The sequence below is a fragment of the Zootoca vivipara genome, chromosome 4, assembly GCF_963506605.1.
Source record: "Zootoca vivipara chromosome 4, rZooViv1.1, whole genome shotgun sequence".
NCBI classification, from domain to species: Eukaryota; Metazoa; Chordata; class Lepidosauria; order Squamata; family Lacertidae; genus Zootoca; species Zootoca vivipara.
In genome coordinates this window covers 48,169,618-48,188,729 of record NC_083279.1, presented here as the reverse complement: position 1 = coordinate 48,188,729, position 19,112 = coordinate 48,169,618, and the positions used below count along the sequence as shown (strand labels likewise).

The following is a 19,112-nucleotide window of genomic DNA, read 5'->3' as shown; positions in this document are numbered from 1 at the left end:
TCCTATCTCATGGTGTGATGTTAGACCCTGCACCATGAATCCACAGGAATCACTTAAACAAAAAGAACCAAACAACTTCACAGGAATTGCATTCTTTATTTGTAGCCAACTGCATGGGAGGAGAGTTTCAAAGGCACAAATGAGTGGTATTAAGTGCTATCCTGTCTCTGAAAACATACACCTCAAGCACTTTGAACTTCAATTAACTCTGTTAATAACAGGTCTGGATATAATATACAATTCCTCTGAAATCCCATGGGAAAAGCCCAGTGGTATGACAGTCATAATATTTCTTTTATTTCTGGTAGACATTAAGTTTCTTTCTGTCTAGATTGAGAACTGAGTCCATTTCCTTAGGTAGCTACTTGCATTTCAGGTCAGTCACTACTATATGGTTAACTATACTTCTTGGAATACGGGGAAGGGGAGGGTAGAAGTTCTTCACAATGTGTAATTTGAAGTATTATGGAATTATCTTCTTATGTATCCCCTAGAGTTCTAGAAGCAAATCATCCTGCACTTGTTCAATTCATTACGAATTCTAGACCATAACCCAAGGCTGTGTCCATGCACAAGTAGAATGGATTTCTACTTGCAAAAGGGGACTTCTCGTTACTCTCTTCCCCTCCCATGCAGCATTCATAATATATTTCAGAAGGTTCAGGGACTTTCTGTCATACCACAGATTTGGAGTCCAGGGGGTTGAGACACAGGGAGGGAAATTCAATTGCATTATGCTGGATTTCAGCCCCAGAGAGTTACTTAAGGCACAGTAGACTTTTGACCCTTTTTGAGGAGAGCGGACCTCGTGCCATAGTACAAACCTTCATTTCGACAGTGCTTTCAACTGGGGGGATTATCACCATTCAAGGACAAATTCCTGCCAATCAAAAGCACATGGCGAGGGACTGGAGCAGGTTTGCTAAAGGTGTGCCCTGGGGAGAGCCCCAGGGGCCAGATAGAGAGCTCTGGAGGGCCACATGTGGTTTCTGGGCCCGAGGTTCCCCACCCCTGTCTAAAGATAAGAGGCAAAGAAATGAACTATTCAAATGCTCTCTTTCGAAAACACAAGCCAAACTACTGTAGCTGTAAACACATTCAACCTTTAAAAAATACGCCTGTGGAAATGTGGATCTTAACAGTGCCTCGCTTTTGCTCATCATCAGCTGGGTTTATTGGAAAGCTTTCGAAAACACTGACACATGGATGGGGAAATGGAGCCAGACAACATATAGAGGACCACGGGTTCCCCACCCCTGCTCTAAAATGGCAACTGGCTGGACTCTGCTTCAGCGCCTCACTACTTTCTAGAGAGCTCACTACATCACAACAAACAAAAATTAGGGGCTTAGTATCTTAAACAAACTGAGCAGCAAGCTCTAGACTAGGGATGGGAAGCCTGTGGTCCTCTGGATGTTGTTAGTAACCCCATCTTTCATGAGCCCCAGGCAGCATGGCCAGTGGTGCAGTAACATTTGGAAGGCCACAGCCCCCATTTCACCCACCCAACCCCGGTCTAGACATTCAAAATATCAGGTTTAAACCGTTCCTTCAATACCCATCAGAGATCAGTTTCACCTCAAGCGCTATCATACGCCATCAGATTTTTCTCTAATACAGAGCTTTCCAAACTGTGTGTCATGACACATTAGTGTGTTGGCTGCAGTGTGTATGTGTGCGTGTGAACTCGCCCCATACTCCTCCCAGGGCTGGAAAGGGGTTAGTTTAACATTCTGTTTGCTAGTAAAACTGAATTACTGTGTCACAAAATGACCCATGTCTAAAAAGCGTGTCAGCAACATGAAAAGTTTGGGAAGCTCTGCTCTAACAGGTGATTTGGTTATGTAGTGTTCGCACAACAAGAACCGTAGAGTTTCCATACCTGAAAGTTTAGAACGTGAGAGTTTTAATTTTTTGAGAGAATAAGTGCCACTGGAACAGGGAGGCTTCGAAGTAATTTTGTTTTCTTCTTGGTCACATTCCATCACTACTAAACAAACGTCTGTCAGAGAAACAATGTTTGCATTAGTTTATTTTCCTACTAACCACATTGCTGTTACAATGCCTGGTGTGCCTCTGCTGAAACTCAGATCCTTGGAAGCTGTTTTATATTTAAAAGTAGAAAAGATCAATCAAAGGAAGCATTCCATTACGTGTAACGTATAATACGAACCAGGACATAGATTCTATCAATTTATTTTCATGTGAGGGAGATGTTTGCATGAAATAAGCCCCACAGAGAAAGTGGGAACATTTTTTTGAAATAGTTAAAAAAAAAACTACCCGCCACCCATCCACGAAGCAACCCAACGTACCATTGGCAACGCTAGAAACTTGCTTTAGAACGGGCTTTTCCATTTTTTTGGCGTAGAAAGCGGCGTACCACACTCGTAACTCTGTGCCTGGTGGGATGTCCCGGGATGTAGTGAAGTAAATGTCATTATCATGCTGGAAGGCAGACAGGTTCTGGTGTTCGTATTGGTTGGCTGGCCTCACCATCATCATCCAGTTGCAATCATCTTCATTAGATGTATCAAAATACACTAGAGGTCCATCCTTCTGAAAAACCTAATAGACACCCGTGCAAAGAGGGAATTCAAACTTTGCAGTAATGATCAACTAATAAGTACGCTTCCGAGCACAATTCAAAGTTCTGGTGCTGACCTTTAAAGCCCTTGGAGTGTCTCCACCCCCATCGTCCAGCCCGGACACTGAGGTCCAGTGCCGAGGGCCTTCTGGCAGTTCCCTCACTGCGAGAAGTGAGGTTACAGGGAACCAGGCAGAGGGCCTTCTCAGTAGTGGCGCCTACCCTGTGGAACACCCTCCCATCAGATGTCAAGGCAATAAGCAACTATTTTGCTTTTAAAAGACAACTGAAGGTGGCCCTGTTTAGGGAAGTTTTTAATGTCTAATGCTGTATTGTTTTTCATATTTGATTGGAAGCCACCCATGGTGGCTGGGAAAACCCAGCCAGATGGGTGGGGTATAAATAATTTATTATTATTATTATTATTATTATTATTATTATTATTAAATAGCCGTAGACAAGGATGCATTTTTGTTACCATAGTATGACCTGCCCATGCGGTCCGTGCATCTAGACATTACTGTGACGACATGAGAGGAAGAATCTGGCTTCCATGGTACAGTGGCTTTTATTTCATACCCCTGACTTCACAGATACAGGCAAAGTGAATGCAAACCTTCCCCATCAATGTGGGGCACAGAAAGTCACGGCTGCAAAGGAACTATCAGGTGTCTTACAGTGCACTCCCAACTGTTCCTGTGCCACCCGGGCTAGTATTTTGAGCCTTTCAAATTTGGTACAAAAAGCAAGCCCTGCTAGGATCAGGTCCACTCCATAGTCCTTGCTCCATCTTTCCCCATAAGAGGTCTGCCAAGTTGAAAGTTAACAGATGGAACTAAAACCAGAAGATTGCTGCATGCCATTCAAACAAAAACACTATAGCATTAGCTATTGGTACTGAAAAAGCTACTCTCTCTGTGTGTGTGTGTGAGAGAGAGAGAGAGGGGGGGGGCAGACAGGCAGAGAATGATTAATGAATGAACTGGCTAACTAAAAAAAGAACCAAATGAAGCAAATACACGTTCAGACAATGGTAGAGCCTGGTTGCTCCATTTCTTAGTGCCTTCACATTATCACCAACCCAGACAGCGTCAATGTACCTTTAATGGAAATGCTGACTCCTTTTCCAGTTTGGTAACTCTCTTTGATTCAAAGGGGCCAAACTGGGTACGCTTCACCAGCTGTGTTACTGCAAAAACGCCTTCAATCCCATCTTCAACTTGCCTGATCTCCAGGTTGGAGGGAAGGGATGATCTAAGAAATGAATATTTTGATGTATAAAAGAGTTGACTGTACAAAAGATCTGCCAGCATCCACAGAAGAAAAAAATCAGCCCTGACATCCACAGGGAAGAGCTGAGGGCTCATCCAGATTTCCATCTGTGCCATAATTTTAAGGCACAGGTACGGGCTTTAACCCTCTGTGTTCAAGTGGTCTTTTTATTGTTGTTCTGGCAATTTCTGTGGGGAAACCCACATTTTACCATTAAGTCGGAGCAAACGGCAATTGACATAGATTGCCATTTGCACCAATTCAGCATTAAAATGCAGGTTCCCCCACAGAAAGCACAGAAAGGAAGGGGGGGGGAACACCACTCAGACATGGAGCTTTAAAGCACGGGTCTGTGCCTGGAAATCGTGGTGTAAAAGAAAATCTGGATGGGCCTCTTTCCTCAGTGACAAATTTTCTATATAAACTTTCTACATTGACATACTACAATACTACATTGTTATATAGTATGAGGGTCAGTAATTGCCTATGAATGGGTTCAACAGCTCTCTAGTGAGTGGTAATCAGCAATTCCTCAGGACCATTTCAAAAATTATTTTTTCTATATAAACATAGGTAGCAACCTTATGCCAGGTTGGAGCATTTGTCCATTTCGACAAATATTGCCTGCTCTGATTGGCAGGCTATTCAGGCAGAGGCCTATCCCATCACCTGCTACTTGATCCTTTTAATGGAAAATGCCAGGAACTGAACTTGGGACGATCTGCATTCAATGCATGTGCTTGATCACAGAGTGCTTCCTCAGCAAGCACTTCCATATGGGCAGTGGCGGAGCTTCATGCTCCGGCACTGGGGGCGGAGGCGGGGCTGGCGCCCGTTCTGGGGGTGGGGTGCACCTCCCGGAGGGGCGTGACACACGTTCCAGGGGCGGGGAGTGTGTTTTGGGGGTGGGGCGGGCGCCCACGATGGCACCCCTTGCCCCTATCTTCCTACGCCCCTGCATATGGGAAAAGACACGAAAACCCTGTGCAGATCTACACACACTTTCCCCTACACTAAAGTTATTTCCATGTAGGAAATCAAAACTCTTAAGTGATCCTGAGTCTCAGGTTTTATGGTAGAAAATGCACATCATGCTACACTGAGGCATGCTATAAATAGCATTAGTAATACTAATAATTAAGAGAAGTGCAAACAAAGATGCTTAGGCTACCTAAGAAGAAGATCTTCACCTCAAGTTGCTGTTTTTATTGACAATTTATTAGCATGACCAATGACTGAGGAGAAAACCGATCTGCCATCCAAGTATTGTGTCCTTTGCCAACGAAAGGCATTTTCTCTGCTTCTCATGCTTCCAAACAAGACTAGTCCACTTAGAAGAAAGGGTTGTACCCAACTGAAGTCTCTGCACTCAGGCAATGACTTCAATGGAATTTCCCCTCCCTCTCTCCTTCCCCGGGACACACCCCAGACCACCCCCAAATCTGCCCTGGAGGGTTGAAGGAATCCCCAGAGCAGATTTGCAGGGTATCTGCTTGCACAATGACTTAGATACAACTAAACTGAGTCATCTGCAAATTCCGTTTTTGTGTCGTTCACATTGTACAATCCACATGCTCCACTGACACAAATGTGATTAGCCTTGCTTTTCTCCCTCGCTGCAATAAATGCCAGAAAGCTGTCATCTACATATAGGAAAAGGCAAAGGTTAAAAGGGATGATCTAGCCATAATACTCTGCCCTGGCTGGCAGGACTATTTGGCCCCCCATCTTCTCATGCTGCTGAAAACACTCCAGAATGAGAACTTGCGGCTTAGAGTTGTTTGGGAGACATTTAAAGTTACATGCATGTGAGTTCTCCAAGACTGGGAGCATTCCTAGTTCAAAATGTGACACTAGAAGCAAAACAAGTGAGAACAGAAGACTCCCTTTTGCACTTGGCTTCATTTACTTTAAAATTAAGCAAGCCAACAAGGCAAGAGTTGGCTTACCTTGCCCGACTTAGCACAAAGGAGTCTTTGACCATCACCACTGGGCCCAGTTCTGGACATTCCGAATCATGATGCTGATTGCAATCTTCACACCCTGAAAGCAGACAAAAGAAAAAGCAGGTAGCCATGGACCTTCACAGTGTACTCCAACAACTGTGATATTCAATTACCCGGTGGCCACATACAGTACTTGTTTGAATCAATAGTATAGTTCAACTCATCCCAGGGATAAATAAGGAATAAAACGGCACTTGTGTTATCAGGCTATAACAGCACCTGCAAAAATTCCCAAAGAAAATAGGCTTTTAATAAATGTCTAACAATTATAGTTTTGTCAGTCGAGGAAGGATGCTTAAGAGGAAGGGGAAGCAACACTTGGCATAACCGATTCTGGCTGGAAAATAATATTCATATTCTCTGAATCAATGCGTGCAAAGCCGCTTTCTTCTGGATGTTACACAAACACCTTTCACCAGACTGTTTTGTAACCGTTCCAGCTTAATTTACGTCAAGTTCTGTCTCTTCATTGTTCAGAGCAAAGGCTATTCCAGCAACCAAGAGGCATCACCATTTTCCCAGGCTCCACAGAAGGAGCAAACATCTCTAGGAGTGAGTTATGTTTACAGCCATAGCTGCTTTTCCCTTTTTTTTGAAATAGTAGATCCATTCCATCATCCAGGCCATGCTTTTCAGAATGCCCTGTTCTAAGCACAGGCCCAGGACTTGCAGAGACTGGCAGGGCGAATTCGGGGATAAAGAATGCTAGCCTGGCTGTGGTTGTATGCAGGGAAAGAACTTCAGAATAAAAAAAGCTCCATCGACTGAGCTTCAGATGAACCCAGAGCCTTATTTTGAAGAGCCCCAGGCCTGTAAACAACCGTGGGCAAGACACCACATGAGTGTGCAGGCTTCCCTCCTCACAGCTGCTTTATTCCTTGCCTCCTGGTTGGGGAGGAGCTGTAGCGAGGGAGGAGCGCAAATGCTTTATATGCAGAAGTTCAATCCCTGCCATCTCCAGTTGAGTCTGAGATCCTAGGGAACTGCTGAAGTCACCAAGTTTACGGAACAATGGTCTTACTCGGTACAAGGCAGTTTCCAATTCCCCATTGTCCTCCGAGAGAGCTTATGCAGGCCTGAATAACATGCTAAGCCAAATATAATGTTATAAAAAGAGCCCCGTTGAATCAAGACCCTCTAGTCCAGCATCCCTTTTCTCAAAGTGGCCAACCAGATGCCCGGGGAAAGTCTGCAAGCAGGAGTTAGGTGCAGCAGCGTTCTCCAAACTTCTGGGTTCCAGCAACTGTTTCCCACAGTGGAAGTAGAACAAAGGCATTGTGGAGAGTAGCCTCCGATAGCCTTGTCCTCCACACACCTGCCCAATCCTCTTTGAAAGCCGTGGCTCGGCTTCCATCTCTTTTCTTTGGATCTTAGTCAGAAAGCACGTCCAGCATCACCTCTAATTGTCTTTTGCGCCAAGGAAAGTTGCTTCCAATCTTACCTTTCACTTATTCAAATTTTAGACCTGCACCGACACAGCCTACAGAGAGCTTATTTATTAATTATCCTCCATGCACAGGTCTTGAGGCAATGCACAAGATATATTTGGGGGGCGGGGAGAGCAAAACAGGCACCCATGGCAAAGATCCATTCGTCCAGCTGGAAAAGCCCATTGAAAGCCCTGCTCCGAGTTACAGTAGTGCAGGCTTCTGAGATCCTTGGAACTTGTAAGAGAGGTCTCCCACCAACCACAGTGTCCTACTGGGTATATAACCTGGCCCTGCATGGTATATGCCGACACCTTGAACTTGGCAGTCAGTGTAAACCCCACAGGCAAGGAGTTATATGTTGGCAGTAGTATGCTCCCAAGCTGCTACATTCTGCACCAGCTGGAACCTCCTGGTGGCCTCACAATCCCTGGTCTTCCAATCCCTGGTCTTCTGCTTTCAAACCATCACTACTGCAACTCACTATTTTGCTCTCAAATGATGTCTCTTGTAGTCCTGCTACAAGTCATCCTGTATTTTTTTTAGTAGTATCTTAGACTTGCTGGTAAAAAAAAGCGGAAGAAAGCACCACAGCTGTCAGCACTGCAGAGTCATCACAACTAAACAGCACTCTTGCATGCTCTTTTATGCCTTGGGGGCATCTGCAAAGCTATTAGTGCTGTTCTAACCCCTCAGTATTTATTTACTGTGATGGTGCATGAAGAAAAAACACAGAACAGCACAATAACGAAACAAAACAAATTGTTCGGCTTCTAAAATGAGACTGCTTGAAGCTATGAATCTGTGGTGTCAGTTGCTATGAATTAAGTACCATCCCCCTCACCACTTAAATTCCCACAGCGAACAAGAAATCCTACTAAGGATTATTCAAAAGCTTCCCACAGAACTGCAAAAAATGTGCATTTTCCAAGCACATGCATCTCAAACTTCTCCATACTCCTCTCTGGTGCATCTTTAATCCCTTATAATAACTTTACCTAGATTGCTCTCTTCCATGTAGTAGGGAGCAAAACACACCTTTCACCCCATGCCAAACAAGTGCACTTATCCCACCTTTGATATCACCAGACACCAATGCCCAGGCGTACTGTTTGAGAGGGTGTTCACATGTAAAATTCAGTGTGTGTATGCCCAGATTGAACAGCTGATATCTCAGATAAAATCTGTAAATCAACAATGCAATCTGGGCCCATGCATTTATGGCAGCGGTTCTGAAAGGTTGTGGTGCCCCAAACTGGTGTGGCAGGAAAGGATGGCAAGTGTAGCGAGAAGATTCAAGGACAATCAAAGAAACATTTAAACATTTCACTATAGTATAGTATCAAAATATTTTTTATTATTTGCAGAATATGGATGGGTATCTTTTCAAAATGACAGCAAGAACATCAAATGATACTGAGGACAATCCTAGTTGTGAGCTAAAATCACCATTAAAACATAGTGCTAGAGAAGATGCGTTTATCATTATAGTTTGGGAATGATTCAAGTTCTTAGCTGCATTGTTTCATACTTTCTGGTTTCCCATGATGATATTATAAAGTAGTTGTGTTCTATGTTATAAATCAAGCACTACTAGTTGTTGTTTCTTTTTGTTTCCCCCAATGTATTTCTAATCACTACAAAATTCAGTGTGGCACAATCAAATTTTTATTCTGAAAGTATGACTCAGAGAAAAAAGTTTTGAGAACCAGTCATTTATAGTATTGAACACCATGCTTCTTTCCCCCTCTCCAATCCCCCCATCTTTTCTGTAAATCCTATTTTAACCTCTCAGGTCTCATCCCCAGACAAGAGGAAGACTACGTAGATGTGCTTGCATTTGTTCACCTTTATAGCTTGCCAATGTGCCTACTAATACCTCCTATAGCAGTAGCAAAAGGTCTTAGTAAATATCCCCAGAAAATCTACAATGCATGGCAGACTGTTTGCTGTGCCTGCTCAGTTCCTGACTACACTGGCTCAGCCTCTCCTAAATGGAACACAACCACTTAAATTGTCCGCATTTTACTGGGTGCCGGGATCGGACATCCACCGTCTCTTCTATTTTGAACACAGGACAGGTGGCAAAGAGCCCAAAGTAGGATATGTGTGCAATAGCCCTCATTTGGCTCTCACTGATAATTAATATTCAGAGGCATACTTAATGCAGAAGTATTCTTGGATACTTACAGATAAGCACGGCCTCCTTGCTGCCATCCTCTGCCATTTCGGAGACCTTTGAAAACAGAAGAGACAAAGATTCCAATGAGACTATTAGGCACTTCATAGCAAAAGGCTCACCTACCCGAAATATGTGGATTCCAAGATACTAATGAAAGTGCTTTTTTACGCCTAGAAGAGGCTGGATAAAAACAGGCCCCAGGTTACATTCGGCTGGAGTTTTGCTATTGATTTCTAAAGGGTTATATTACTCCCTACAGTTAAACACAGAACATAACTCACAACATTAAAGGAACTACATTCTATTGAGTCAGACCATCAGTCAGATATTGTCTACATTGATTGGCAGTTCTCCAGGGTTTCAAATGGGATATTCCTAGCACTGCCTAGAGATGGTAGGTGCTCTATCTCTGAGCTACAGCCTTCCCACCATCCACTAATGTTATTGTTTTAAGAACGCTGTGCACGATAACTTGAAAATTTAACACTCAACCTTGTGTCTGAGTTGCAGAACATGACAAGTCCCCTAAACAAACATAACTTCCATACAGGAAAAAGCATTTACAGAGCTATGTACGGCACATGTCCATTCCATGTGATCTTATACATATGGTGGAAAGCCCTAGCCAATCCCATTTACAAATGGCCTTCACTTGAAAAATAAAAATAAAAGTGAGGTACCTAGCTTTGAGGTTGCAAAGAAAAACATGAGATCAACATATGTGGAAATATGAAAACCTCCTAAGACCACCCAAAAGTATCAAAATGTAATAATTTGAAATGTATTGATTTCCACGATAAGTTCCTATGAAACTCTGCATGTAATGGGACATTTGGAAGGATCAAACAGCTGGTAAAGGGTTATTATTCTCAGTACTGTTTCCTGAAACAGCAAATGGCAGGATTGTTGGCTCATTTTACAACGATTTATATGCCCTTCACCAGAACGTTCCAGGGCAGGTTATATCAATATAAGATACATCACTGAAAACAGTCTAAAAATATTTTCTATCACAACTAGAGTGGGTCCTAAATTATATGTATCTCAAGTGTAAAAAGAACAGGGTAGAGATGCATCTTCAGCATACAACAAAAGCAATGCAATGAAAGTGTCAGATGCACCTCTGTGGGGAGGAATTACACATCTCTTATGACCCAATATTCTCCAGAAATTATATGATTCTCAGAGCCCAGTACTTACTGTTGCAGTCCAGCTTTGGTTCAGCTCAGTGCAGTATGGCAGCGAAAAGGACCAGTGAAGGGCAAGGCAGCTGTGAGCTCCTCCCTGGAGGCTGCATGGTCCTGCTAAACCAGCGTTTCCCAAACTTGGGTCTCCACCTGCTTTTGGACTACAATTCCCATCATCCCTGACCACTGGTTTTGCAAGTTAGGGATGATGGGAGCTGTAGTCCAAAAGCCGCTGGAGACCCAAGTTTGGGAAACACTGCGCTAAACCATAGTTTGACCTGGCACGACATGCAAACCACAGGGGGTGCTGCTATCGAGAAAACTGAAGGCTCCTGGTAGCCCAAGAAACACTACTTTTTGCGGAAGGGTTAATGTCAGCTTTCTTGTACAAAACTAGTACAACTGGGATTCACACATTGCACCTTGAGGCGACAGACACTTGGAGCGACAGACAATCCACCACAATCTGAAGAATATGTCTGAAGTTTTTATTTCTAAGATGACACTTGCTGCTCACTCAGATACTCAGTCTCCCCACCCATCATTGGCGACCGCTTCTAAGCTTTCAATCTGGTACTTTCAGAAACAGCAGGTTCTGTTCTGAAATGTTTTGCACATAACTGCAATAGGTAAAAACGGAGAGGGGCCAAAACTGGTATTTATTTGGGCGTCTTCTGGAAATGAAACTCCTGAGTGCAGAAAAGACAAGCAAGGGCATAGTAATGGCACTTCTTAAGAGGGCTCTTAAGCTTTTGCTTATGGAGAGGCAATCTACAAAACAGAAAGAGCTCGATTTCAATTACAGGTGAAACTCGTAAAATTAGAATATCGCCGAAAAGTGCATTTATTTCAGTAACACAACTTAAAAGGTGAAACCAATATATGAGATAGATGCATGACATACAAAGCAGGATATGTCAAGCCTTTATTTGTTGTACTTGTAATGATTTGTCGTTAGGCCGGTCAATTATAAATGGAATGTAATTAATGAAATGTAATAGTGATGTTTATTTTTGTATTATTGTAACTATTTGTTTTATTACTGTGGAATTTCCAAAAGAAAAATTGTAAAAATTGAAATTAAAATAAAAAATAATAAGTTGCATTACTGAAATAAATGCACTTTTCGACGATATTCTAATATTCCAAGTTTCACCTGTATTTCCAGTAATCATTTTTTATTTGTGTATATTTACCTGAAAGCATAAAGGACCCTGGCAGTTCACTTTGGCTTAATTACCTAGAACGCCCATGTGGTTAAGCATGATATTCACCAACTACCTCTGAACTTGTAGGGCACAGGATGTTTCTCCTAATAGATATAGGGACTAAGTCAGGCATGGCCAAACTTGGCCCTCCAGCTGTTTTGGGACTACAATTCCCATCATCCCTAACCACTGGTCCTGTTAGCTAGGGATGATGGGAGTTGTAGTCCCAAAAACATCTGGAGGGTCAAGTTTGGCCATGCCTGGACTAAGTGAATAAGGGGTGCTTCACAATTTTATGTAGCAGCAAACATGTTTTCCACAACATTGATGTCCATGGATGCCCAGTACAACTAATCCTAGCTCTCTGGAAACACTATTTTGACTCTCATGTTGTTTTGATTTGTGGGCAAATCATTTCAAGTGTGTATCTTATGTAACAAGTACCCCGTAAGTCTGTTAGCTTGGATGGCTCAAAAAGTGATTAAATTCAAATGATATTCTCTCCATAGCTAATATATGACAGCTAAATGGCGCCTCCATACCCAGGAGTATTCTTCTGAATATCGCATGCCATTACACCCTGCTTGTAAACATCCCAGAAGCACCAGGATCCTAAACAAGACATGTCCAGGAAAAGGAGCAGACTTGACTATAATTGTGTTTTGACCTCCACCTTCCTCTAGCACAGTTTCCCAAACTTGGGTCTCCAGCTGTTTTTGGGCTACAACTCCCACCATCCCTAGCTAGCAGGACCAGTAGTCACGAGATGGTGGGAATTGTAGTCCCAAAACAGCTGGAGACCCAAGTTTGGGAAACCCTGCTCTAGTACTACTGTCCCAAACATTGACTTTGGGACACAAGTGGTATGACAAGAATGAACCCTGGACAGTCCAAAATTAGAATCATAGTTGGAAGAGTTCCAAGGATCATCTAGCCCAACCCCCTACAATGCAGGAATGTGCAGCTACCCCACATGTGGATCGAACCTACAACCTTGGCATTATCAGTACCACACACTAACCAGCTGAGCCATATAGATGACAGGTGGGAAGGGTGTCTGAAACACTGCACTATACAGTCTTTAAGTTGCAAATCAACATGTTGACAAAAGCAGTCAATACAGAGTCAATATACTTGGTTGCAGTATTTATACATTTGTGGCAATTTTCAGTGCTTATTAACTGCTGTTAGCACTATGGTTTTTCTTTTCTTCTTTTTCGTATTTTTAATACATTAGCTTCCCATTGACACGCAAGGCAAAATTCAAATGCACCATACTAATTAATTTTATTGCAATGCTTTCATTTTGAAAAAAATATAAATGAATAATCATACTGATATCAAGGCTACATGACTACAGAAATAGCATCAGTGAATAAACACAGATAATAACTTGCAGTAAACTGCTAATTGGTACATTTTTCTTAGGGCAAGATAGGTGAGGAACTAATTTAAAAAGCAGCATCAAAAGAGTGAGATCATATCTGAGTATAGCTGAGAAAACAGACACCTGATACTTAGTAAACAGTCCAATGCTAATCCTTCAACTAGATGAGATTTTAAGATAAATAAACGTGCAAGTATTTGCACGGTTAAAGGTATTAGAGAAAGTTTATTTACATCAATAACAGGAGAGGAAAGAGACTGCAAGTGGATTAATGGATTAACTATTATCTGAATTTGTGCAAGGAAACAAGAAAAATGCTTTCCAATATTTTATTTTGCTCACTTATTGAATATTATAGTATTGGTTTCAATTTTATATGAGATTATTTTGAAGCATCTTTGCCAACTTAAATGGCCCTCTAATAGTTAACTTCATGGGTTCCAATGGTGTTTTAGGACCATACAATGGCACCCATGCATCTTGTAGTTGAATGTATCAATCATCAAGTACGCTGTGGGCACCATTAAACCATAAAATTTATTGAACAAACATACCTCCCCCTTTATATCTACTATCAACAGTTGTTGGAACATGTAGCCTTAATTAACTTCCTCAGCATGTGTGAAGTGGAAAAAATAAATGCACTATGGAAATCGGCAGTTTCCCTTGAAAACACTCCATGACATTACACAAGCCAGAGTGCAAAGTATTAATCCAAAAATTGGAAATAAAAGTCACCACCCCCATATCAGATTAGTACATGAACAATAATCCTACTCTAAATTCCATCTTGGGGATTTTACAAACCACACATGACGGGTCACTTCCCACACTCCTTTCTGACATGTTAATATTTTTGACACGGTGTAGTATGTGGCCCTCGATCCAGGTAAACAGGTCAAGAAACACTGCATCTGCATTCTATGTCTTTTTTATTAAAACCAGTTAAACTTGCAGTTTTCACATTTATTTTCAAACATGGACATGACCCGCATGATTAAACTAGTATTTTGAAAAATGTAATAAAAAGAGAGCAATTTATGCCACTGGATGCATCTGCCTGGCTAAGAAACCTTTGCCAGCCCATCCACATCAGAGGATGAAATACAGTTCCAATAGTAACTCCTTATAACCAAATGGATGATTGGAGAATGGGGGAAATACCTGACTCAAGCATATATTTAATATTTAAAATATCATGAGAACAGAATATAATATCATCGGCATAATCAGCAAGCTATTCTACCAGATCTACTTCTCAACCGGGGCGAGTGGAGATTTTTTAAAAAGAGCATTTTAAATGTTTATTTCAAAGAAACCCACATTGTTTCAATGCATTGGGAAAACGCGACTGCAAGAACAGGACATGCCAGATATGCCGAATTTCCCCAAGGTCCGCGCGCGTGCGTGTGACCTTGTGTATGTGGCACAAAAGGACCAAGCGGGCGCCAGAGAGGGGGCACAATCCGCGGGAGAAAGCGCTGCCTGCGGGTCCCGCACCTCTCCGAATCGCAGGCCACCTCCACACGCCCCCTTCGCGAGAGCGACGCCTGCCTTGCACCAAGCGCAGGCACGGCGGGGAAGGGAGGGCGCTTTGTCCTGCACCCGGGCAAGCCGGAGCCCTTCCATTCCCAGCCCCAGGGAAGAGCCTTGCCTCTTCGGGTGCACCGCCCTCTCCCACCCAGAGCACAGGGGCTGCCCCACCCAGGTCCGGCGAGGGTTGGAGGGGAAAGGAGGAAAGGGCGCGGGGCGGCAGAGAACCGCAGTCCAGGACGGCGGCGCCAGGCGAGCCTTGCCCGCACGGGGTTGGCGGGCGGGCGGCTGCCTGGGTTGGGCTGGGGATCCGGGAGCGGCTCCGCCGGGTTTTGCTTCGGACCCGCCTCGCCCCCTCCACGCCGCGCGGCCGCAGGCGGCTCCTGCCTGTAACAAAGAACAGGCGGCGTGGAGGAAGAGAGCGGGACGGAGGGGAGGGAGCAGCAGGCGCCGCCGCGGCCGCTGCCGGGGGCCCCGCCGCGCCTCCCCGAGAAGCGCCCCGCTCGCGCCAGTGGGGGCCCGCCGGCCCAGAGTCCCCGCGCGAGGGGCGAGGGCGGCTCCCGGCGACGAGGGGGCGGCGCGCGGCGAGGCGGGAGGGTGGGGGAGGGGGGGCTGCGTTACCTGCTTTTGGAATGTTCACACCCGGATCGAATCCGGGCTCCAGGTTCCGATCCGAGCCGGAAACCACGCGCCACCGGAAGCTGGAGCTTTGTTGTTCGCGAGGCACCATGGGAATCGTAGTTCAGGGAGTCGGGGTGGGGTTGGGTGGAGAAATGTTGCTGTTGCGGAGGCAGTGAAACCTGGGCGGGCCGGCGAGGTGGATGGAGAGAGTGGCAGCCGAGCGCCTTCTGCTGAGCCGCTTTGTGCTAAGAAGAGGAAAGGGCAGAAGGTGTATTGCGACAGCAGCAGCCAAGAGAGGGATATAGAAGGAGGATGAGCAGCGCTGTGTGACACGCGTACATGCGCGCCACCGCCTGGCAAAGCTGAGCACGGGTGAAATCCTGGCACCTGCCCAGGATTACAGTTTCGGTTAAGCGGTGTTGGTTGCCGCCCTCTTTACACACTAGATTTGCAGCGGGTGGACAGAGTGGCCTCCCCTGGAACTGACGAGGGACTCGCTTTTGAAAAAAACATGCCGTGCATTTTCGTTTTTTTTAAAGGCAACGAAGTGCTGGATGACATTGAGGAAGGAGACGTCGTAGCGCAACCTTTTGCAGGGCTCCATAACCGCGTCGGAATGCACATGGAAAGTTGCGCGTCCAAACGGTTCGACGTGTCAGACAGAGACAGATGTTTAGGGGCGGATGAGACATTGGGTTCCACTTATTGGGGTACCAGCTTATTCTGAGAGCAATCAGCAGTGCTGGTGTTGACCTTTATTAAAACCAAAGGCTTGGGTTTAGGTTAGTTGAGGGACCGACCGCCTTCGTCCATTTCATCCTGCCCAAGAACTGAGACCTCCCACACCCCCAGCATCCCTTTTCTCCGTCTTTCAGGTATTAGCCGTAGATAATATCCTCTTGGGGAGGACGGGATACCACGCCCTCCCCTGAAAGTTTCGTCTGGCTCCTTCACTGCTTGCGTTTTACCAGAACAGTTAAATTTCTCTTTTAAAACAGGCTTTTAAATTCCATCCAGAGCAGCTGGAATAGGAGAGCATTCAATGCCAACGGCTCTATCACTCAAATTGTGCCCACCCCCGTTAGGATTTCTCCCCATCTTTAAGGGGTCTGGGAAAACTATATATTGGGGGGGGCACACAGCAGTTTAGAATACAGAAGCTTCATCCATTTTTGTCTGAGGTGCCCTGTGTGTTATGAAAATGATATTTTGGCAAAATCTTCTGGAGTTTTTCCAAAGAGTCTTCTAGACCCCTTTGCAATGGGAGATAGGTGTTGATCTTTTTTTTTTTACTTGCAATGCAGGTAAAAGGTTGGTAATTTTCTTTTTTCAGCTAAGCTTGGTGCACACTTAGTGTGTTAATACATTCATAGGTTAGTTCCCATGTGAGCATTCGTGGACCTTTGTCTACTCATGAGCACAAACCAGAGTGCAAACCAGTATTGAGGTGGGATAATCCAACAAGTGAGATGGTTGTATCCACACTGCCCAGGCTTGCACTCCGGGGAGGTCAATTTGGTGCCGCTAACACATTGATTTGACTTCACTCCCATGAGATACACACCATTGTCTCTCGAAACAAATGCCAATAACAAGGTTGTATTCACACTGTGTTGTTCCCTCCCCTCAACTCTCAATTAGTACTTCACCTACCTTAAGTTCTGGAAGCCTGGTGGTCCCCTGTGGACATGCAGACAGGCACTTGTGTGCACACACACCTTTTAAGTCTTTTTTTTTTAAAATCAAGTTTTCCAGTGTATTATTAGCATGATTGCCCACTCTTCACCCCAGGGTCCCAGGTGGATTATGATAGTAACAATCTATAGTATCTGACGAAGTGTGCATGCACACGAAAGCTCATACCAAAATAAAAACTTAGTTGGTCTTTAAGGTGCTACTGAAGGAATTTTTTTATTTAATTTAACCCACTGTTTGCATAAATGAGCAGTCAAATAAATGTATGCCACTCCAAGCAAGGTAAGGGTTTGGAGTCACTCACGTGGAAGTATGTTGCTTCCTTTCTCCACTTTTGCTTTCATGTTCCTGGAGCTGCAAGGGCAGTTGTTTTTTTAACATAGCTGTTTTGTGCAAGGGCAGTTCTGCACAAAAGAGCTGTTTAAAAAATACAAGTAACTCACACCTTAGGTGAGGGGATGGTACATAGCACAACCCACCCCTGACATACTCAAAGCACCCTCTTAGAACTGCCCCTAAGTGAACAGTCTTTCCCTCTGGAACACTGAACAGGTCTTGGCGAACACACACACAGACCGCCCACCAAGCTAGAGAGAGTTCTCAAGAGCAGTGTTTCTCAACCTTTTTGGGGCCACGGCACACTTGTTCCGTGAAAAAAATCACGAGGCACACCACCATTAAAAAAGTTAAAAAATTTAACTCTGTGCCACCCTATATTATAATTATGACTGTAAGAAACACTTGCCAAATATTGCTTTCCGGCGGGTCAGTGCTGTGTATTGGCGGCCGCCAGGCTCGTTTGCACTGAGCTTTGGGAAAGAGGAGGATAAATATTGTTTTCCGGTGGGTTAGCGTTGTTAATTGGCGGCCGCCAGGCACGTGACAATGCAAATCGCCCTTCTCGCCGCCGCACGTCGGGGCACACCAGCCAGCGTCTTACGGCACACTAGTGTGCCGCGGAACAGCAGTTGAGAAACGCTGCTCAAGAGAGCCTCTGAGAGCCAAGTAAACAAGTATGGGAACTTAAAATCTCTCTGCCTTTTGTGCATTTAATTTGTACGATTCCAACCAGCCAGCCTTCAACTGCAAAAAGTTGAAACAGCACATGTTAGAAGTGTGTAAGTTGCAAGTTACGTGTACTGCAAAACAACAACCCCCTCCCTATTAACCAATGGGAAAAGACAGGCTGCATCTTTGCCTTTGGGCTGCTAAAAACAAAATGGAAGTGGGGGTGGGGATATGTAAAAGGAAGCATGCAGTAATGAAGCTACACAATGCACTTTTGGCATTTTTTTTTAAATCCAGCAACAGAGCTTTAAGGTTTTCAAATAGTTTTTAAATGTCTTCAAGTATTTGTAAGTTAGAGCAACAAGTGCTTCTCTTTCTAAAAACAGTTTTGCATTTCATTCCACTTATGTGCCATCGTCAAGCTATACAATAAAGCAAAATAATAACTGAACACATTTGCAATCCATCCTAAATTCACTTACATGGAAGCAAGCCCCATCCATTATGAAATGGGCCTTACCTCCAAGAAAGTGTTAACTAGGATCACATGGTGCTTATACACAAATATTTCATTTTTATAAGTTAATACTCTTAACAGTCCATCTATAATAAGCTTTCATATTAGAAGCTAGCATTTGCCCAACATACTGGAAACTGTTGCTTCACCTCAACAGCCTTCTTTTGCATATTGGTCTTTAGAATGCTGCATCCAAACCATCATAACTTATGCAAACCACTAATGCATATCAGAAGCAGTATCCCTCATCCCAATGATCTCTCTTGATTCAGTGGTTATATGCAGCAGTGGTATTGGTATAGATTTTGCCTGAATAAAAGTTTACAAGGGTTGATTGTTTATTTCAATCAAGCCACCTGTTCCAAAGTCCCAATGAAGTCAGAATGATTAAAATAGGCTAACGTTTACAATTTCAGTAAGAAATATATATAATACGAATGTCAGTTTAAAGCTATACACATGTATTATTTCCCCCCTTGTCT

At 44.0% G+C, this 19,112-nt stretch overlaps 1 protein-coding gene across 4 annotated transcripts in view; it reads right to left on the bottom strand.

Annotated features, from left to right (window-relative positions):
* Positions 1–19,081, bottom strand: part of PRDM15 (PR/SET domain 15) — a 40,719-nt gene extending 21,638 nt beyond the window's left edge. For 2 of the 4 annotated variants that reach the window (XM_035115205.2, XM_060273559.1), the window contains exons 1-5: positions 9,483–15,157; positions 5,809–5,902; positions 3,688–3,841; positions 2,316–2,568; positions 1,883–2,002 (exon numbers count right to left, since the gene is read on the bottom strand). In XM_035115205.2, coding sequence (XP_034971096.1) covers positions 1,883–2,002; positions 2,316–2,568; positions 3,688–3,841; positions 5,809–5,902; positions 9,483–9,579 — 718 coding nt within the window. In that variant the 5' untranslated portion in view covers positions 9,580–15,157. The other 2 variants (XM_035115206.2, XM_060273560.1) reach the window with 2 other exon arrangements.
* Positions 19,082–19,112: the final 31 nt, after the last annotated feature.